Source organism: Fringilla coelebs (assembly GCF_963513975.1).
Source record: "Fringilla coelebs genome assembly, chromosome: 8".
NCBI lineage: Eukaryota > Metazoa > Chordata > Aves > Passeriformes > Fringillidae > Fringilla > Fringilla coelebs.
In genome coordinates, this window is record NC_140066.1 from 22,970,879 (window position 1) to 22,986,297 (window position 15,419).

The 15,419-nt window shown below is 56.1% G+C and overlaps 1 protein-coding gene across 3 annotated transcripts; it reads left to right on the plus strand.

Annotated features, from left to right (window-relative positions):
- Window positions 1–11: 11 nt before the first annotated feature.
- On the plus strand, window positions 12–15,238 carry MMS19 (MMS19 homolog, cytosolic iron-sulfur assembly component). 3 transcript variants are annotated; one of them, XM_084210107.1, is made up of 32 exons: window positions 12–134; window positions 3,770–3,818; window positions 4,551–4,651; window positions 6,146–6,231; window positions 6,646–6,720; window positions 7,274–7,343; window positions 7,540–7,668; window positions 7,877–7,938; window positions 8,226–8,312; window positions 8,618–8,692; window positions 8,965–9,042; window positions 9,345–9,483; window positions 9,826–9,980; window positions 10,159–10,237; window positions 10,493–10,618; window positions 10,925–11,006; window positions 11,341–11,438; window positions 11,807–11,944; window positions 12,179–12,334; window positions 12,582–12,681; window positions 12,832–12,934; window positions 13,030–13,104; window positions 13,239–13,365; window positions 13,448–13,548; window positions 13,624–13,680; window positions 13,792–13,978; window positions 14,090–14,172; window positions 14,272–14,436; window positions 14,516–14,575; window positions 14,693–14,793; window positions 14,869–14,892; window positions 14,998–15,238. In XM_084210107.1, the coding sequence occupies exons 1-32, from the start codon at window positions 38–40 to the stop codon at window positions 15,020–15,022; spliced, it is 3,090 nt and encodes a 1,029-aa protein (XP_084066233.1). In that variant the 5' UTR covers window positions 12–37; the 3' UTR covers window positions 15,023–15,238. The 3 variants fall into 3 exon arrangements, with proteins under 3 accessions (XP_084066233.1, XP_084066232.1, XP_084066234.1); XM_084210106.1 differs by having other exon boundaries at window positions 13,448–13,680; window positions 14,869–15,238; XM_084210108.1 differs by lacking the exons at window positions 12–134; window positions 3,770–3,818; window positions 6,146–6,231 and having other exon boundaries at window positions 4,572–4,651.
- The last annotated feature ends 181 nt before the right edge of the window (window positions 15,239–15,419 follow it).

Sequence of the window (15,419 nt, forward strand, 5' to 3'; positions counted from 1 at the left end):
GGGGGGGGGCCGGGCCGCGGCCCTGCGCGCAGGTGTCATGGCGGCGGCCGGGGCCGGGGCGGAGGCTCTCGCCGCCTCCGTCCGGGACTTCGTGTCCGGGCAGCAGGACGGCCGTGCCGCGGAGGTGGCGGCAGGTACCGCGTGGGGGCGGGGCGGGGCGGGACTGGACTGGGCGTGGGCACGGCGGCGGGGCCGGGCTGGGCCTGGGGCGGGCGTGGGCAGGGGCACGGGCGGGCGGGTTGTGGCGGCGTGGGAGGGGTTTGGGAGGAAGCGTGGGGCTGCGGGGCTGGGCAGGGCAGGGTAGGGCAGGGTAGGGTAGGGTAGGGTGGGGTGTGGTGGGGTGTGGAGGCGCGGGACAGAGCGTGTCTGTGGGTTGTGAGGCTGCCGTGCGGGCAGGGCACGTGGGAATGGGGAGGGTAGGGCCTGCAGCTCGGAGCTGCCGAGGGGGTGTGCGGTAGGAGAGGGACAGCCGCGAGGGTCAGGGGCTCCAGGATCGAGCCACATGTGGGTGGCAGAGAAATCGACAGTGGGACGAGAGCTCATGGTCTTGCTGAGCGACCGTGGGAGGTGACAGTTGCAAGCTACCCTCACTGTGGTTTCTCTCCCTTTCCGAGCAAGACTTTGGCATTTGCTTTCATCGGATAATTTATCCTTCTCCTTCGAACAGCAATTGGGTGACTTTGTTGCATTAGGGAAGTTAGAGCTTCAGGAATGTGGCTTTCTAAGGATAAGGTGATATTTTTGTGTGTGTAGGCAGAGGCTTCAACATGTTTCGGGAAGGAGCTTGGAGAGCCAAGAAGGGCTATCTGTGTATGTTACATTACACAGACAGGTACCTTCTAGACCTTTCCCAAGGCCTGATGGCATGTGAAGTTCTGTGTAGTGTCTTGGTGATGAGATGAGCTGGCAAAACAGAGAAGTAACCCAGTGGCCCATGTAACACAGTGGAGAAAATGCCAAGGAAATTTGGAGGAATTCACTAAGCTATGACATTCATGATGTTGCAGAAGGGTCACACAGTTTTTTACATATTTGGGATATACCGGGGGAAGGATAACCTTACAACTGCTGTTGTCACTTGATGTCATGTTACAGAAGTGCCTGGAGAAAACTTTGTCTCTTGTAAGATATACAACGGGAATAGCTCCCCTCTTGCTCCTCCCAGCTCTTTTCAGCTGTGTGGTGACAAACCCACCTTCACAAACAGTGCGGCTGGCAAGTGTCCTTGAGCCCCTCTGACCTCATACAGAACCACACATGAGAAAGGATTAAATTGCATTGTGTATCCTTGAGCAAAAGGATAGGGAGGTCTTTTTCTAATTGCAAATGGCCATTGTGCAATTGCTGTAACAAACACATTGAGCTTCACCAGTTTGTTGCTAAGGTCTAAAATGAGTGTTACTTGGCAAGTGGCCTAAAGGCCTTGGTGCTATCACAGGCAGATTGGGGTGCATGGGTCAGTGGGGGGCAGGAGGAGACTGAATTCATCTTAAAAAATGGCGCGAGAGGGATACTGCTGTTACAGAATCCATTACACATTCCCTGTGAATGTTGTGCTCACATTTTGAAGGTGTGGGGGAAACAAGAATGGAAGTCCTCCAGAAGCGAGTAATACCTAGAAGGACACTGAAAGGGGGAGAGATCTGTCAGGAATGAGAGCAGCTTGGTTCAGAGTAGCAGTCCAGCACAGGGTGAATGCCTTCCTTCTGTTAAGTCTCTGGGAGCTACAGGAATGCCAGAATAGCAAGGCAGCCCCTCCTGGTAAAGGGATTCAAGGTGCCTAATTAACCTTGGGGCATGTGTGCTGCTGCCAGATGTGGAGGCAGCAGTTTCAGGGCTCACCACTGTGCCTGCTGTCCTGATGAGGCAGGTCCAATGAGCTGCGCTGGCGCTCACGCTGCGGCCTGTGCAGTGCTGGCCACGGGCACACCACACTCACAGGCTGTGCCACGGAGGGGTGGCCACGCTGTGTGAGGCAAAGCTGGTCACACCTGGGTCCCTGAGAGCAGAGGGAGCTCCCTTGCTAAGCTGAGCAAAGGAGCTGCTGACCTCAGGGTGTATCAGTACCTGACTGTGGTTTGGCCATCACACTGCAGCTCTTTCCTGTTGAGTAGGGAACCAGAAGCTTTGTGTAGAGCTGCTTTCAGTCTCTGCAGACACAGAGAGGCAGAGCACCTGGCCACAGAGATGGCATTTGTCTCAGACTTTTTCTGTGTTGGTGCAGAAGCACAAGGGCTCTTCCTGAGCATGCAGAGCAAGATATTGGGATGCTGGATGTGGAGGGGCCATCCAAGCTCTCTCTGCAGCCACTCTGCTTTGGCTGGTGCAAAGCATCTGCTTGCTGTTTCACTGTTGTTTTTCTGCAGGAAATTTTGCCAGCACGTCATGGCTGTCTGTGACGGCTCCCCCTTTTCAGTCTGTGCCCATCAATCCTGAAACCTTCTGGGCTCTTTTTCCACACAGCTCCCCTTATCTGTTCTATTTCTCAGTTCAGGCTCCCTCTCCCTGCTGCGCCAGGCAGGATTGAAAGCTTTGTCTCTGGAGTCAGGACTGCCTGCTGTCAGAACACACTGTCAGAAAACACTGTCATCCCATCCCTAGAGCTCTATGATGAACAGTGTGTCTTAATACTGGAATTAGCTGCTTAGGAAGAGACAGTAAAGGCTTGCAGCAGCAGGAGACACTAGCTGGAACAAGGACTGGGAAAGCCCATAATGAAACCTTTGGGCTTCTGAGAGGGTGAGTGCCCTGTCAGTCGTGTAGGTTCAGCAGGGCAGAGAGGTGAGCAGGTCCCTCCAGAGTGCCCAAAAGTGCCCCTGGGCAAAGACATTGAGTCTCAGTGACTGCCAGATGATTTGGGGTTTTTTATGCAGGAATGCTGTTTTGTCTAGGCAGAAAGTGAGGGGTGCTGCTTGTTTTCCAGCAATGTCACTTGACACATGAGCTGCAGGTTAGGGGTCTGAAGGGAAGGCAGTCCCTTGCCTGCCACCCTATGTCTGAGCAGAGGGTGTACACAGAGCTTTCCTTCTAGGGAGGTGCCACATTGGCAATGGGTGGCAGGAATGGAGAACCTGCCCTTCTGCCAAGGTTCTTGTAAGGTGCAGCAAGCAGGTCCTTACCAAAGCCTCCTGACTCTTTCCCCCAGTTGAATTGCAAGAGTACAGAGGCCATAGGTGAATGAGGCAACCTGGCAAGGAGTCTGAGTCAGAGTTGGAAATAGACTCCAGGAATCCCAGCATTTTATCTTCCTCTGACCACAAAACTGCCTTTCTGTGTGCCCTCCATCTTGAAAGGAGTTAGTGCAGTTCTTGCGCAGCATGGAGGTGATGGAGCCAAGGTGGGAAGCTGAGTGATCACTACTGTCTGTTCAGCCAGTTCTCCCTGAGGAAGCACCTGGAGAGCTGCCCTCTGTCTCCTCACAGCATGCTCACATTAGAAAAGGGGGTTTTATTATCTCAGAGAAGTGGAACACAGCAAGACTTCTCTTTGGAGCCACACATACAGCCATGCTGCAGGGAGAGGGTGAGGCAAAGTGCAGGCAAGTTCTCCCCTGGCTGTCTCGTCTCAGCTCTCAGTCTCAGAGGTGTTTGCAGGCAGGGCTGGAGGCAGCCCCACCAGTTGAGTGCACATGGCTCCTTTGTTGCTTGGTGAGGAGTCAGCACTGACCAGCCATTCCCAGTGCAGTGCTGGGATGTGTCCCAGCACCCATCTCCAGTAACATGCCTGCATGATCTCTCTGGTTCACTCAATCTTTACCTCCTTTCTCCAGGGGTGAAGGATGGAAGGTGGACAGTGCTGCAGCTTGTGGAAGCCCTAGGGTAAGAAAAGCCTTATGCAAGTTATACATTGGGTAAGGGCCTTGCAGGGGACATTCCCACAAGGAGGCATAGTGAGAAGGACAAGTGTGCTCATCCAGGATGAGCTTCAGCACTGGATGACACATTGTGGTGGGCAGGATGTTGTCTGCTCACAGCATGAGGCTTGAGCAGTGCTTTGCCCTCCCTGGATGTGGGAGCTCTCTGGGAAGGAGCAAGGCCGGAGCAGCTCCTGATGCTCCCCCAGGACAGAGGAGAGCTGTTGTGGCAGGCAGCATGCTGCAGGGCACTTTTCAGTTAGGGCTGTCCCCAGCAGGAGCTGCCTGAGCACACAGCTGCACAATACCATGCCACAAGTTAGCTGGCACTCAGATTCTCCTTTTGTCTCCAAACTGTCATGGGCTAGGCTCATTTCTTCCAAGCTGGGGGCTGGGTGTGCCTCACTGTAAGAGGCTTTATCCTTTTTGACCCTTGTCATCTTGGGAGCATGGTGCAAGAGCAATTTCTTTGGTCTGACTTGAGAACTTGGATTTCTTTCTGCATGGTTCTGGGGCTGAGTGCACACATGCAGCACAGATGGGGAAGAGGAGTCTGTTTCCACTCTGCCAACAAGTCAGGCATGGTTGGGCCCACAGAGGGGCACCTCTTTGGTTTTGTGCCTGCTCAGGATGTGCTTCCTCCTTGGATGTACCTGCTCACAACAGGCTTCTTGGGCTTTCTCCCCTCTTGGCCTAGGTTTTGCCTGGAGAACACAGATCCTCGGACACGAGGGCGAGGCATCCAGCTGTTGTCACAAGTCCTGCTCCAGTGTTACTCCCTGCTCCAGGAGAAGGAAGGTAAGGGCTTTTTTGGCCCTTGAGTGTCTGGCTGGAGACAAAGCCTGTGCCATTAAAACGTCTGTCCTGCAATTGGCAAAGGGACTGATTTAACACTGTGACAGCCTTGTTCATGTCTCTAAGAGTCAAAGTCCAAAGTCCATGAAGCTTTGTGCTGCAGCCTTTTTGCCAAACTCACCACACAATTCAGGTCACTGTCTGAATACACCAAATTGCTGGACAGCTGGGGCCCCTGACATTGTGTGGGTGTTGCACACCAAGGTGTGCTCAGCGCCACGTGGGACACATTGGGGATACATCTGTATGTCGGAATCCTTGGGTGGTGACTCAGAACAGGAAGCCTGTCCTTCACGAACCAAGTCACACTGCAGCCCTGCAGCCTGACCAGGTTAACTCAGGAGGAACCCTGGGGCCTGGGGAGGAGGGGAGATCAGTGTAAGGATGAGAATGGACTGGGGGACCAGGGTGGGGAGGGGAAGATGCCCTGTTCATGGAGGCAAGGAGAAAGTCTGCCTCTGTTAAATGCCCCATTGCAGCTGGCTGGCAGCAGGGAAAGCTGGTAAATGCTAACAAGCTTTGGCTTGGGGGCCTTGCAAATGTGAGGCTGAACTTTTGCCAGCAGGCTGGCTAGATGGGGGGCCTAGCTAGTAAGTAAGGTGGAGGAAGGGGAGGACGGAAGTAAAAGATGCTTGGTCCTTGGAATCTGGCTCTCTTTGGCTGCAGCCAGGCAGGTTTGAGAGCAGCTGTGCATAGAACCTTATCTACTGCAGTAGCTGGAGACAGGTGTGATGACTGATGGGAACTGGGGTGCTCTGGAGGGGTAGCCAGAGGTGGGGAGGTTCAGTGAGGATACTTGAAGGAGAGAAGAGACTCAGGGCAATTGAGCAAGGGGAGTGAGCTGTGTTAGAGCCTCGTGTCCCTGCTCACGCAGGTAATTTCTCAAGCACTGCGTCAGGCTGCCTCCTGGGGGGCTGAGTTTCTGCAGCAGCTGTGGGCACAGGATGCTGCTAGCCGGCTCTTCCAGTCTGCTTCCTGCTACCACTCCCCAGGGCTGGGGTGTGCAGGCGCCCGTGGCCGTGACTCAGGGGCCAGGAACGTGTTGTGGAGCCAAGCTGGAGGAAGCCAGAACTCCTGCCCCAGCTCTGTACCCCACCCCATGACATCCTCCAGCCTCTGCTGAGCAGACTGCCATTCTGCTGCTGGTGTCTGCATCCACGTGTCTGGACAGGCCAGGGCAAATGCCTCTTGGGTAGCTCCTGCACTTCTGCAGCAGCCAGAGGTGGCTGCTGCCCTGCTGCATTTAGGCGTGGGCTGCTTACAGGAGGAGGACAAAGGTGTTGAAGCCAGGTGGGTGCACCCAACAGCAGCAGTTTGTCCCATTCACCAGTGCAAGATGTGCTCACTCTTAATCCATCAGCTTGTGGTTGAGCTGGGGCCAGCACCCAGTGGCTGCGTTTCCTAGGGCTAACACACACTGGTGTCTGTTTCTGGCAGTGCTGCATCTGGTCCTGTTCTATGAGAGCCGGCTACAAGATAATCACCTGGTGATTCCCTCGGTGCTCCAGGGACTCCGGGCACTGGTGAGCTCACACCCCAGCCCACAGTGCTGGGATGCATTCCCCAGCAGTGTCAGGGAGGTGCAACACCTGGGTATGGGCTGCAGCACTGTCAAGCAGGATCTGGCTGGGCTGTCAGCCCATCTGGCAACATTACCCTGTTTCGTCTCTTCTGCTGTGCCTCTTGTCGAGGAGCTGGGGACAGGAGACTGCCTTGATTTCTTGCCCTCTGTTGGGTACTGGGGCAAGGATTCCCTGGCCACCCTGGGGAGCAGCACAGATGATGGGCATCTTATCCTGTTCTGTCTGGGGAAGGAGTGCTGAGCTCTCCTTCTTGTGGAAGAGGATCCTGCAGGAAGCTGCTGCATGGAGGCAGGAGCTCCCTTATGTGGCTGCCATCATGGTATTCTATTCTTGCTTTTCTCTTCCTGTCCCCAGAGCATGTGTGAGGTGCTGTCCCCAGGGCTAGCAGTGTCTGTGCTCAAAGCCATCTTCCAGGAGGTACATGTGCAGGTGAGCAATGTGATTTCCTATCCTCCTGTCCTTGATCTCTGCTCCCTGTGTGTCTGGGAGTGGCCTACTGCCACTCCTGGCAGTAGGACTGCCACATTCAGCACAGTGCAGTGCTTCTGCAGAGCTCAGAGACAGCTTGGATCACTGCAAGAGAGACTGTGAGAGACAGACAGCAGCCAAGAATCCTGTTTGGCCCTTGTCCTCTGTTTTCTCAGCCCTAGGGGAATTATTTCCTTTTGCTCCATTCTCTGTGTTTAAGTGCCCCCAGTCCAGTTCTCCTCACATATAAGATTGTTTCTGCTGGCAGTGCCTTGGGCAGCCTGTGTGACTGATAGTGCATTCATGCAGTGATGGGACAGAGTCATGTTCATGTGCCGTTGCATAGGCATGTGCACACTTTACATGTGATAAATGGGATCTCTGTGCTAGGAAGCAGCAGCTGAGCTGCTGGGGGTCCTGCTCTCTCTCAAGGGCATGTATTACCCGTGGAGTAGTGGGTAGCTGTGCTGCCATGTGTAGAGGATGGTTTTGATTGGTCTGCTCCTCCCTTCAGTCCTTGCTGCAGCTGGACCGCCACACAGTCTACAGCATCATCACCAACTTCATGAGCACCAGGGAGGAAGGTGAGGGGGCAGATGCCAGAACCACTCTGTGATTGTTGAGGCTGGGAAAATGACTCACATTCACCTTCTCCAAGGGCTCTGTGGCTCTGCCTGGGAGACCTGGAAAAGGACTGTGGGGCTGGGGCAACTTGGCTGATTTAGTGCTGTGTTGTAAGGTCTGCTGTCCTGCACTTGCTCATGCTCCTTCTTTCTGCAGAGCTGAAAGGCCTGGGTGCCAACTTCACCTTTGGCTTCATCCAGGTCATGGATGGGGAGAAGGATCCCCGCAATCTGCTGGTGGCCTTCCAGATTGTGCATGATCTCATTGCCAAGGACTATGCCCTGGGTGAGCCTAAACCTGCCATGCAGAGCTGACTGGGAAACATATCCCTTTTCTTTGAGCTGTTGGAGGGATGGCTTTTGGGTCTTACCAGGCATGGGGTGGTCCCTAACATGGTTTAAAAACTGCAGAGCTGGTCTATTGTGGGTGCTGAACAGAGCTGGGCTTTTTTTGCCCAGTGTCTTTGCTCACCCCCTTTCTCCTCTGTCTGCAGGTCCCTTTGTGGAGGAGTTGTTTGAAGTTACATCCTGCTACTTCCCTGTTGATTTTACTCCGGTGAGTGAGTCTGCCATGTGCCACAGCCTATTCTTTATTTCTTTCTGGTGTTTTCTTAGGGGGTTGTGTCCCCTCCAGGGAAGGGGATGAGAGGGTTGCCAAGGGTCTTCGCTGGGCAGTGTTCAGCTGTGAGCTGTGGTACCCAGGCTAACAGGCTGGTGCCAAGCTAGCTGCCGTGGCTGCTGCTGTTGCTGCCTTGCTGGAGATGAAGTGATGCAGCCTTGGCTGATGGCTGGATTGGGATGTTTCCTCAGAGGTGGGTGACCTGCTCTCTGCTTCCTTTCCAGCCCCCCAATGATCCACATGGCATCCAGAGGGAAGACCTGATCCTGAGCCTCCGGGCTGTACTGGCCTCCACAACCCAGTTTGCTGAGGTACGAAGCTCCTTGGGAATTCTTGAGCCCCTCACTGTTCCCTTAGCACAGGCTGCCTTTCATAGTGCTGCAGCTCCTGCTGTGACTCTGTGCAGTGGGAAAAATTGGGACCAGGAGCTTGCACTTGGGCAGCCCTGTCTCCTGCTGGGGCTGGTCATGGGGAGGGTGACTGACACCCTGGGAAGGGGCTGCCTATTGCAGGTACCGTTTCACTTCTGCTCTCCTGGCAGGGAACTTCCAGCCTTGCAGGGCCATGGACAAGGTGGTACAAAGGATGGGGTGAATTAAAGTGTTTCTCTCTGCAGTTCCTTCTCCCTCTGCTTATTGAGAAGTTGGACTCAGAACTACAAAGTGCCAAACTTGACTCACTGCAGACTCTGGTAAGTTGAGATCCCCTACTCCCTTCAGCCTACAGCTGATCTGTGGCAGTAGCAGCTGCCAGCCACTTCTGAGCCCTTCTTATGCTAGTCAGAGATTCTCCCTGCAGGGCCACAATTTCCAGAGTCCTGGTTTGGCCTGCATCACTCTTTCCTGTTTTTCTTGAGTGATTTGTGCAGCTCAGCATGAGCCTGCCAAGATGAGCAGTGTCCCGGCAACGTGTCCTTGTGGTACTGGCTTCTCTGTGATGCTTTCTCCTGGCTCCCTCTTGCAGACTGCCTGCTGTGCCATCTATGGGCAGAAGGAGCTGCAGGAATTCCTTCCCAGCCTCTGGTCATCTCTGCGCAGAGAGGTGAGTGCTGTGGGGCTCCACCTTGGCTGGGCTTCTGCTGAGCAGGAGTTCTCAACCAGACAGGTGGGCCCCATAACTCCCAGCAGTTGCACCTGTGACCTTGGACTGCCCCCCAGCTGAAAAGTGGAGGGGACAGGCCAGCCCTGTCAGCATGTCCCTGTGGCTTCAATGTGCCATGCTGCATGTTCAAATCACGTGGGAAGTGAGGCAGGAGCCTGAGCCCTTCAGCCTGCATTGGGAGCCTGAAGCCCGTGGTTGTCGGCGGCAGTGGAGTTCAGCTCATCCTTTGGCCTTTCCTGCAGGTGTTCCAGACAGCGAGCGAGAAGATTGAGACGGAATGCCTGGCTGCACTGCGTGCTCTCTCTGCCTGCCTCTCCCGCTCCGTGCTCAGCTCTGATTCTGAGGATCTGCTGGATTCCTTCCTCAGCAGCATCCTGCAAGGTAGCTAACAGAGACCTACCCCATGCAGCCAGGCCTGAAAGCATCCTCCTAGGTAGAGATCTGTCTTCCTCTTCTCTTTCAAGCCTCTTTTCTTTCTAGTCCTCACAGCAACTTTTGGCTTCTCCAAGGTAATTGGCTGCAGGAAGGGGATTGAGCTGCTTCCATCTCTGCTGGAACTGCAGTCTGTGCGCTTGGAGCTGTGGGAAGCTGCTCAGCTGGGAGGCTGTGCCGCAGCTCAGAGCTGCACCCTGGCAGCACGTCCCAGCCCCGCTATCAGCTGTGTCCCTGCACGCGAGGCAGAGGAGCTCTGCGCCGGTGCAGCTGACGCCCAGCCTATCTCAGATTGCAGGCACCATCTGTGCGAGCCCGACATGAAGCTGGTGTGGCCCAGTGCCAAACTCCTGCAGGCAGCAGCGGGCGCCTCCCTCCGCACCTACCACCGCATCACCCACAGCGTCCTGCCCCTGCTGCTGGAGCAGTACATCAAGCACACGCAGGTGAGGGGCACCCACTGGCTCCGCAGGGCCTGGGGGCAGCAGGGTGTCTAGGAGGATGTCCTTCCCTGGCTGTGGGTAGAGACCCCATGGGCACCCTGTGGCCACACAGTGCTGGCCTGAGGTGCAGCTCTGTCCCAGCAGTGACGGTGATCTGGGTTACACCTTTGTGTCCCTGCAGAGCAGCCAGAGGAGGACAATCCTGGAAATGCTGCTAGGCTTCCTGGAGTTGCAGCAGAAGTGGGGACATGTGGAAGAAGGTGAGGGTGGTTGGTCCCTCTGGAGGCTTCTGTGTGCCAAGGGTTGCTGGCTCTGACCTCACTTTCCTGTATGCTGACATACAAGGAAAACTCACTGGTCAGTGTGGCTGCATGTGTGAGCCCCTGCTATGTCCCAGGGACCCTGCATGATTTGGTATCAAAAGCAGCACCCCAGAAAGGGTCTGTTAAGTGCTGTGATGGTGGCTGTGTGGTGACAGCCAGACCTTGGCAGTGATTCCATGCCCCTCTCTCCAGATGAGAGCACTCTGCTGTCGCACCAAGCCCCGGTTTGTTCTGTGGTGTTCTCGGCGCTGCTGGATCCCAGTGTGCAGCTGCAGCTGGTTGGGATCAAGGCACTGACAGTCCTGGGCTCCCTGCAAGGTTGGTGCATTTGCCTTGAGACAGAGGGAGGTGTGACTGTGTTCTGAGAGACACAATGGCTGCTGGGACATCCTTGCCTGCTGCCTGTAAGTGCACAGGAGTAGCGGCAGCGTGTTCTACCCAAGCCATGAGCTCCAGGGACATTTGGTCTCTCTCTTGCCTGTTTGTGCTGGGCACCTTTTGTGTCTGACATTTGGTGTGCTGCTGCATTGCTGCTGGCCTGGATGAGGGGGAAGGATCCTGTCCAGCACACCAGCATCTTTGCCTTTGGCCAAGGATAGGATTCCTCTATGGCTCTTGTTACAGGCTTCCTGTCTTCCTCTGATCTGGAGCTGGTTGTGGATCACCTCATCCGTCTTGCTCTGCATGAGGAGGATTCCCAGAGCAGGTGAGGGGTGGGCTGGCATCACGCCCACACTCTGGAAGGAGGAACAAAACCTGGCTTTGCTGCAGAGAGGGGCTGTAGTCTGAGGGAATGTACAGGGACTCTCTGAACAAGAAGACTGCATGGAATAAACCAGACAATTCATGGGCTGGAAATAACAAAGTTGAGCCTGTCAAAGCAGGGATTCTGCTCTGCCTACCTAAGGGGTGAAAAAGGCAAGTTGCTGAGAAATGGGGTTCTAGAGACACCTTCTGGCCAGGTTTGTGCAGCTGGTGTACAAGCAGCCCTGGACTTGCAGTCCTTGCATCACCTTTTCCATTTTCTTTCCCCCTGGCAGTGAAGCAGCGATGGAGGCAGCTGGGTCCCTGGCCCCCACCTACCCAAAGGTTTTCTCTGGACACATGGTACCCAGGCTTGAAGAGGAACTGCAGTCAGGTAGGGCTGGGAAAGGAGTAGTGACTAGTTTTGGGGTAAAGCCTTTTCCATCCCCATTGGGCTCCTGCCAGGCAGTGGGGCTATGTTATGTGGTGTAGGTCAGTGGCTGTCCTTGGGGTTTCCCAGCACAGGCACTGCGTGCTGGCACAGGGAATGCTGTGGCTGGCCTGGGAGCCAGCCTGTGTGGGGCCAGGGTCACCCTTGTGGGAAGAAGCTGCCCAGCTGCAGAGCAGGCAGAGTGCCTTGAGCCTGGCATGGTCTGGTTCTGCTGTGCTGCTTCACCCCATCCACCCTGGCAGGGTCTGGGCCCTGACTGTCCTTGGGTGGGGTGTCCCCAGGTCCCCCTCTGAAGTGTGTTTCCTCTTCAGAGCGGGAGGAGAGCTACCACAAGCGTCACTCTTTGCAGCAGCGCTGCCTGCAGGCCCTGGCAGCTGTGTCCACCCACACCAGCATCGTGAAGGAGACTGTCCCCATCTTGCTACAGCATCTCCAGAAGGTGCAGAAAGGTAATGGAGCTCCTGCAGGCAGCTCCACAGAGTGTGTTTGGGCAGGAGCTTCCTCTGTTACTGGTGATGGCTGGGAGAGAGCTGGAATGGCAGTGGTACAAGGAATCTACACCTGGGCTGTGAATCCTACCGGTGGAGTGGGAGTCAGAAGAGTTGCATTGTCCCAGGATCCTGGTGCAGATCAGGGGGCTGGGTGTTGAGGCTGCTTTAGTTGGTGGTGACTGTGCCCTGCAGGAACTGAGGCCAACAACACCCAAGACGTGATCTCTGTGTGCCAGAGCCTGCACCGTGTGGCCCTGCAGTGCCAACAGGATGCTGAGGGCTGCTGGTACTTCCACCAGACAGTGGTGCCATGCCTGCTTGCCATGGCTGTGCAGGCAGCCATGCCAGGTAAGTGCAGGACTGGAGTGGGAGAGAGGAGAACAGACAACTCCTGGGCTCTCAGGGGTCCCTGATCTTGCAGTCAGTGTCACTGCTGTTGCCTTTTGGCACCCATGGCTGTCAAGAGTGGGCTTCACTGCTCCCTGCCCTTGTCCCAGAGCCCTGCCCCACTCTGGTGTGTGTTCAGGGGGCTGTGCCTGCCTCCTCCTTCTGAACAGCAGACTCCAGCAAGTTCCATTCCTCCCACTACCTGCAGAGAGTACCCATACACTGCCAGGCAAGGCACTGTTGGAGGAAGAGGTGCTGGCTGCCATGATTCCAGTCATCAGTGCTGCCACCACTCACCTGAGCCCTGAGTGAGTGAAGCTGGGGCAGGCAGCTGGGTGCTCCATCATGGGGAGGGAGCAGGCTGCATGCCACCTGCTGTCTGTACAGGGTGACCCTGTGCCTCCTGGGAGGTCTCTGGTGACCCTTCCAGAGCAGCACACTACAATGTCTTTTCCTAGGCTGGCTGCCCAGAGTGTGTCTCACGTGGTGCCCCTCTTTCTGGATGGAGACGTCTCCTTCCTACCCCAAAACAGTTTTCCCTGCTCCTTCCAGCCTTTCGGGGTACGTTTGATTGGGGCTGGGGCACCAGAACGAGGATGTTTGCACAGGCTGGCAGCAAGGGCTGTGATGACATGGACACTGTTGTTCCCTTGCAGGATGGGGAGTGCTCGGAGGCACAGAGACGCCTGGTCACCCTCCTCATGGCCTTCGTCTGCTCCTTGCCCCGCGATGTACGTTGATAGGGAGCAGGAGGGAGAGGAGCCCTGCCCAAGCACCCTTCAGCCTCTGTCCACACCAAGCTCCATGGACAGACAGAGGGAGCAGCTACATCCCTGGGCCTTAACACGTTCTGTGTCTCTTCCAGGTGGCAATCCCTCAGCAGGAATGGCTACTCCGGGAACTGCTGGCATTGAGCTGTTCCTGCAACTGTCCCTTCACGGCCACCACAGCTGCCAAGTGCTTTGCAGGGCTGGTGAACAAGCACCCAGCAGGTAAGGGGGCTGGGGCAGATGCCAGGTGTTCCTGCCCACTGCTGACAGGAGGAATGGCTCAGCTTGTCCCTTCCATCCCCAGGGCAGCAGCTGGATGAAATCCTGCAGCTTGCAGTGAACAGGATGGAGCCTACCCTTGCAGAGGGGCCCCGCCGAACACAAGCACTCACCCTGCTGCTCTGGGTAAGGCCTGTCCTGGATGAGTGGGGCAGGGGGGCTGGGGAATCCTGCCTGGCACTGACAGTTTTACCTGCACAGGTGACCAAAGCCCTGGTGCTGCGCTACCACCCCCTGAGCTCTTGCCTGACAGACAAGGTAGGTGGTAGTGGGGCTGGGTGATGTCTAAGGAACCTGCCTTGCTCTCCCATGGCTGGCTGGGGACCCCCAGGAGCACAGCACTGTGTCTCAGGGCTCTCTCCCTCTCAGCTGCTGGGCCTGCTGGGTGACACAGAGCTGGGCCCTGCCACAGCCGATGGCTTCTCCTTGCTCATGGCCGAGTCCCCAGACGTGCTGCACAAGGGCTGCCATGCTGACGTGCGCATCATGTTCCGCCAGCGCTTCTTCACTGACAACGTCCCCAAGCTGGTGCGAGGCTTCCATGGGGCTGGCCCCGGTGAGTGGCCACCCCAGCCCAGCCTCACCACTCCTGACCCTTTAACCAGGGGACCTGAGCCACCATCTCCTCCTTCTGCAGGCTGCTTGTAACCATCTCTGCTCTCCACAGATGTGAAGGCAAATTACCTGAAGGGCCTGTCCCATGTGCTCAATCACCTCCCCAAACCTGTGCTGGTGACAGAGCTGCCCACGGTAAGAGCCAGCCTGGGCGGCAAACAGGGTGAGCTGTGATATTGTGGAGTGCATGGTTTGAGGTTACTCATGACTCCTGTGTTCTCCCTCTCTCTGCAGCTGCTTTCCCTCCTGCTTGAGGCCTTGTCCTGCTCAGATCGTGTAGTACAGCTCTCCACACTGAGCTGTCTCCACCCACTGCTGCTCGAAGCTCCCCAGATCATGAGCCTGCATGTCGACACACTGGTCACCAAGTTCCTCAACCTCACCTCCAGCCCCACCATGGTGTGTTTACCCCCTCGTTCCTGCCTGCTATGCCCCTCTCTCCTGCCCCTTGTGCTGCCCTCATCCTTGTCTGTTCCAGGCTGTCCGCATTGCCGCCCTGCGCTGTGCCCATGCCCTTACCAGTCTGCCCACAACAGTGGTAAGTGCTTTTGCAGCACCCAGCGGCCTGCTCCTGCATGTAGAGGGGCAAGGGGCTCCCAAACCTCCTGGGGGGCGGCCAGCATCCATTTCTCTCACAAGGAGCCCTTTCCTCTAGCTGCTTCCATACAAGGGCCGAGTTATCCGGGCACTGGCCAAGCCTTTGGATGACAAAAAGAGGCTGGTGCGGAAAGAAGCAGTGGCAGCACGCGGAGAATGGTGAGTGTGTGGAAGTAGCTGCTGAGTGCCATCGTGTAGGGGACGTGGCTGATGGCACCATCTCTGTCCCTGCAGGTTCCTGCTTGGGAGCCCAGGCAGGTGAGCACCCTGTGTCCCCTCCCTGTGCTGACCAACAGTCTGACCAGCGCCTCGCTAAGCCACCAAGTCATCTGACCAAATGCCACGGACCCTCTGGATCCTCAGAGCCCAGGACTGCCCCGAGTGCTAGGGCTGGAGCGTGCAGGCCAGCAGAAGGCACCCCTCACTGCAGTCCCTTCCCAGCACCCACAGCAGGGAAGGAGCTATGCTGCTTGTGGCTTGCCCACCCTCTACTGCAGCCAGGGACAGTGATGGACAGCCCCTGCCACATGTGAGTGGAGAGGACAGGTCTGTGCACACGTGTGGTGTGTGACAACCCATGTACCAGAAGAATAAATATATCTGTTTTGATAATGCTCAGAAGGTCTCCATGCAGCTCAGGCTGGGTCCTCAGTGCTCTTCTGTGTATTCAGATGCTTAAGATACTGCAGGTTATAGACCCTTCCTCCTCTTTTAACATTGTTGTCCCTCTTCTCCCATCCCCAGAAGTCCATGTCCCCCACAAGATAACAAAAACAGACTCCCTT

Coding starts and splice junctions, on each gene's coding strand:
- MMS19 (XM_084210106.1), top strand. CDS start 38: ATGGCGGCGGCCGGGGCCGGGGCGGAGGCTCTCGCCGCCTCCGTCCGG. Junction 7,939..8,225: donor TCCCTGTTGATTTTACTCCG/GTGAGTGAGTCT, acceptor CTTCCTTTCCAG/CCCCCCAATGATCCACATGG. Junction 8,313..8,617: donor CCACAACCCAGTTTGCTGAG/GTACGAAGCTCC, acceptor TTCTCTCTGCAG/TTCCTTCTCCCTCTGCTTAT.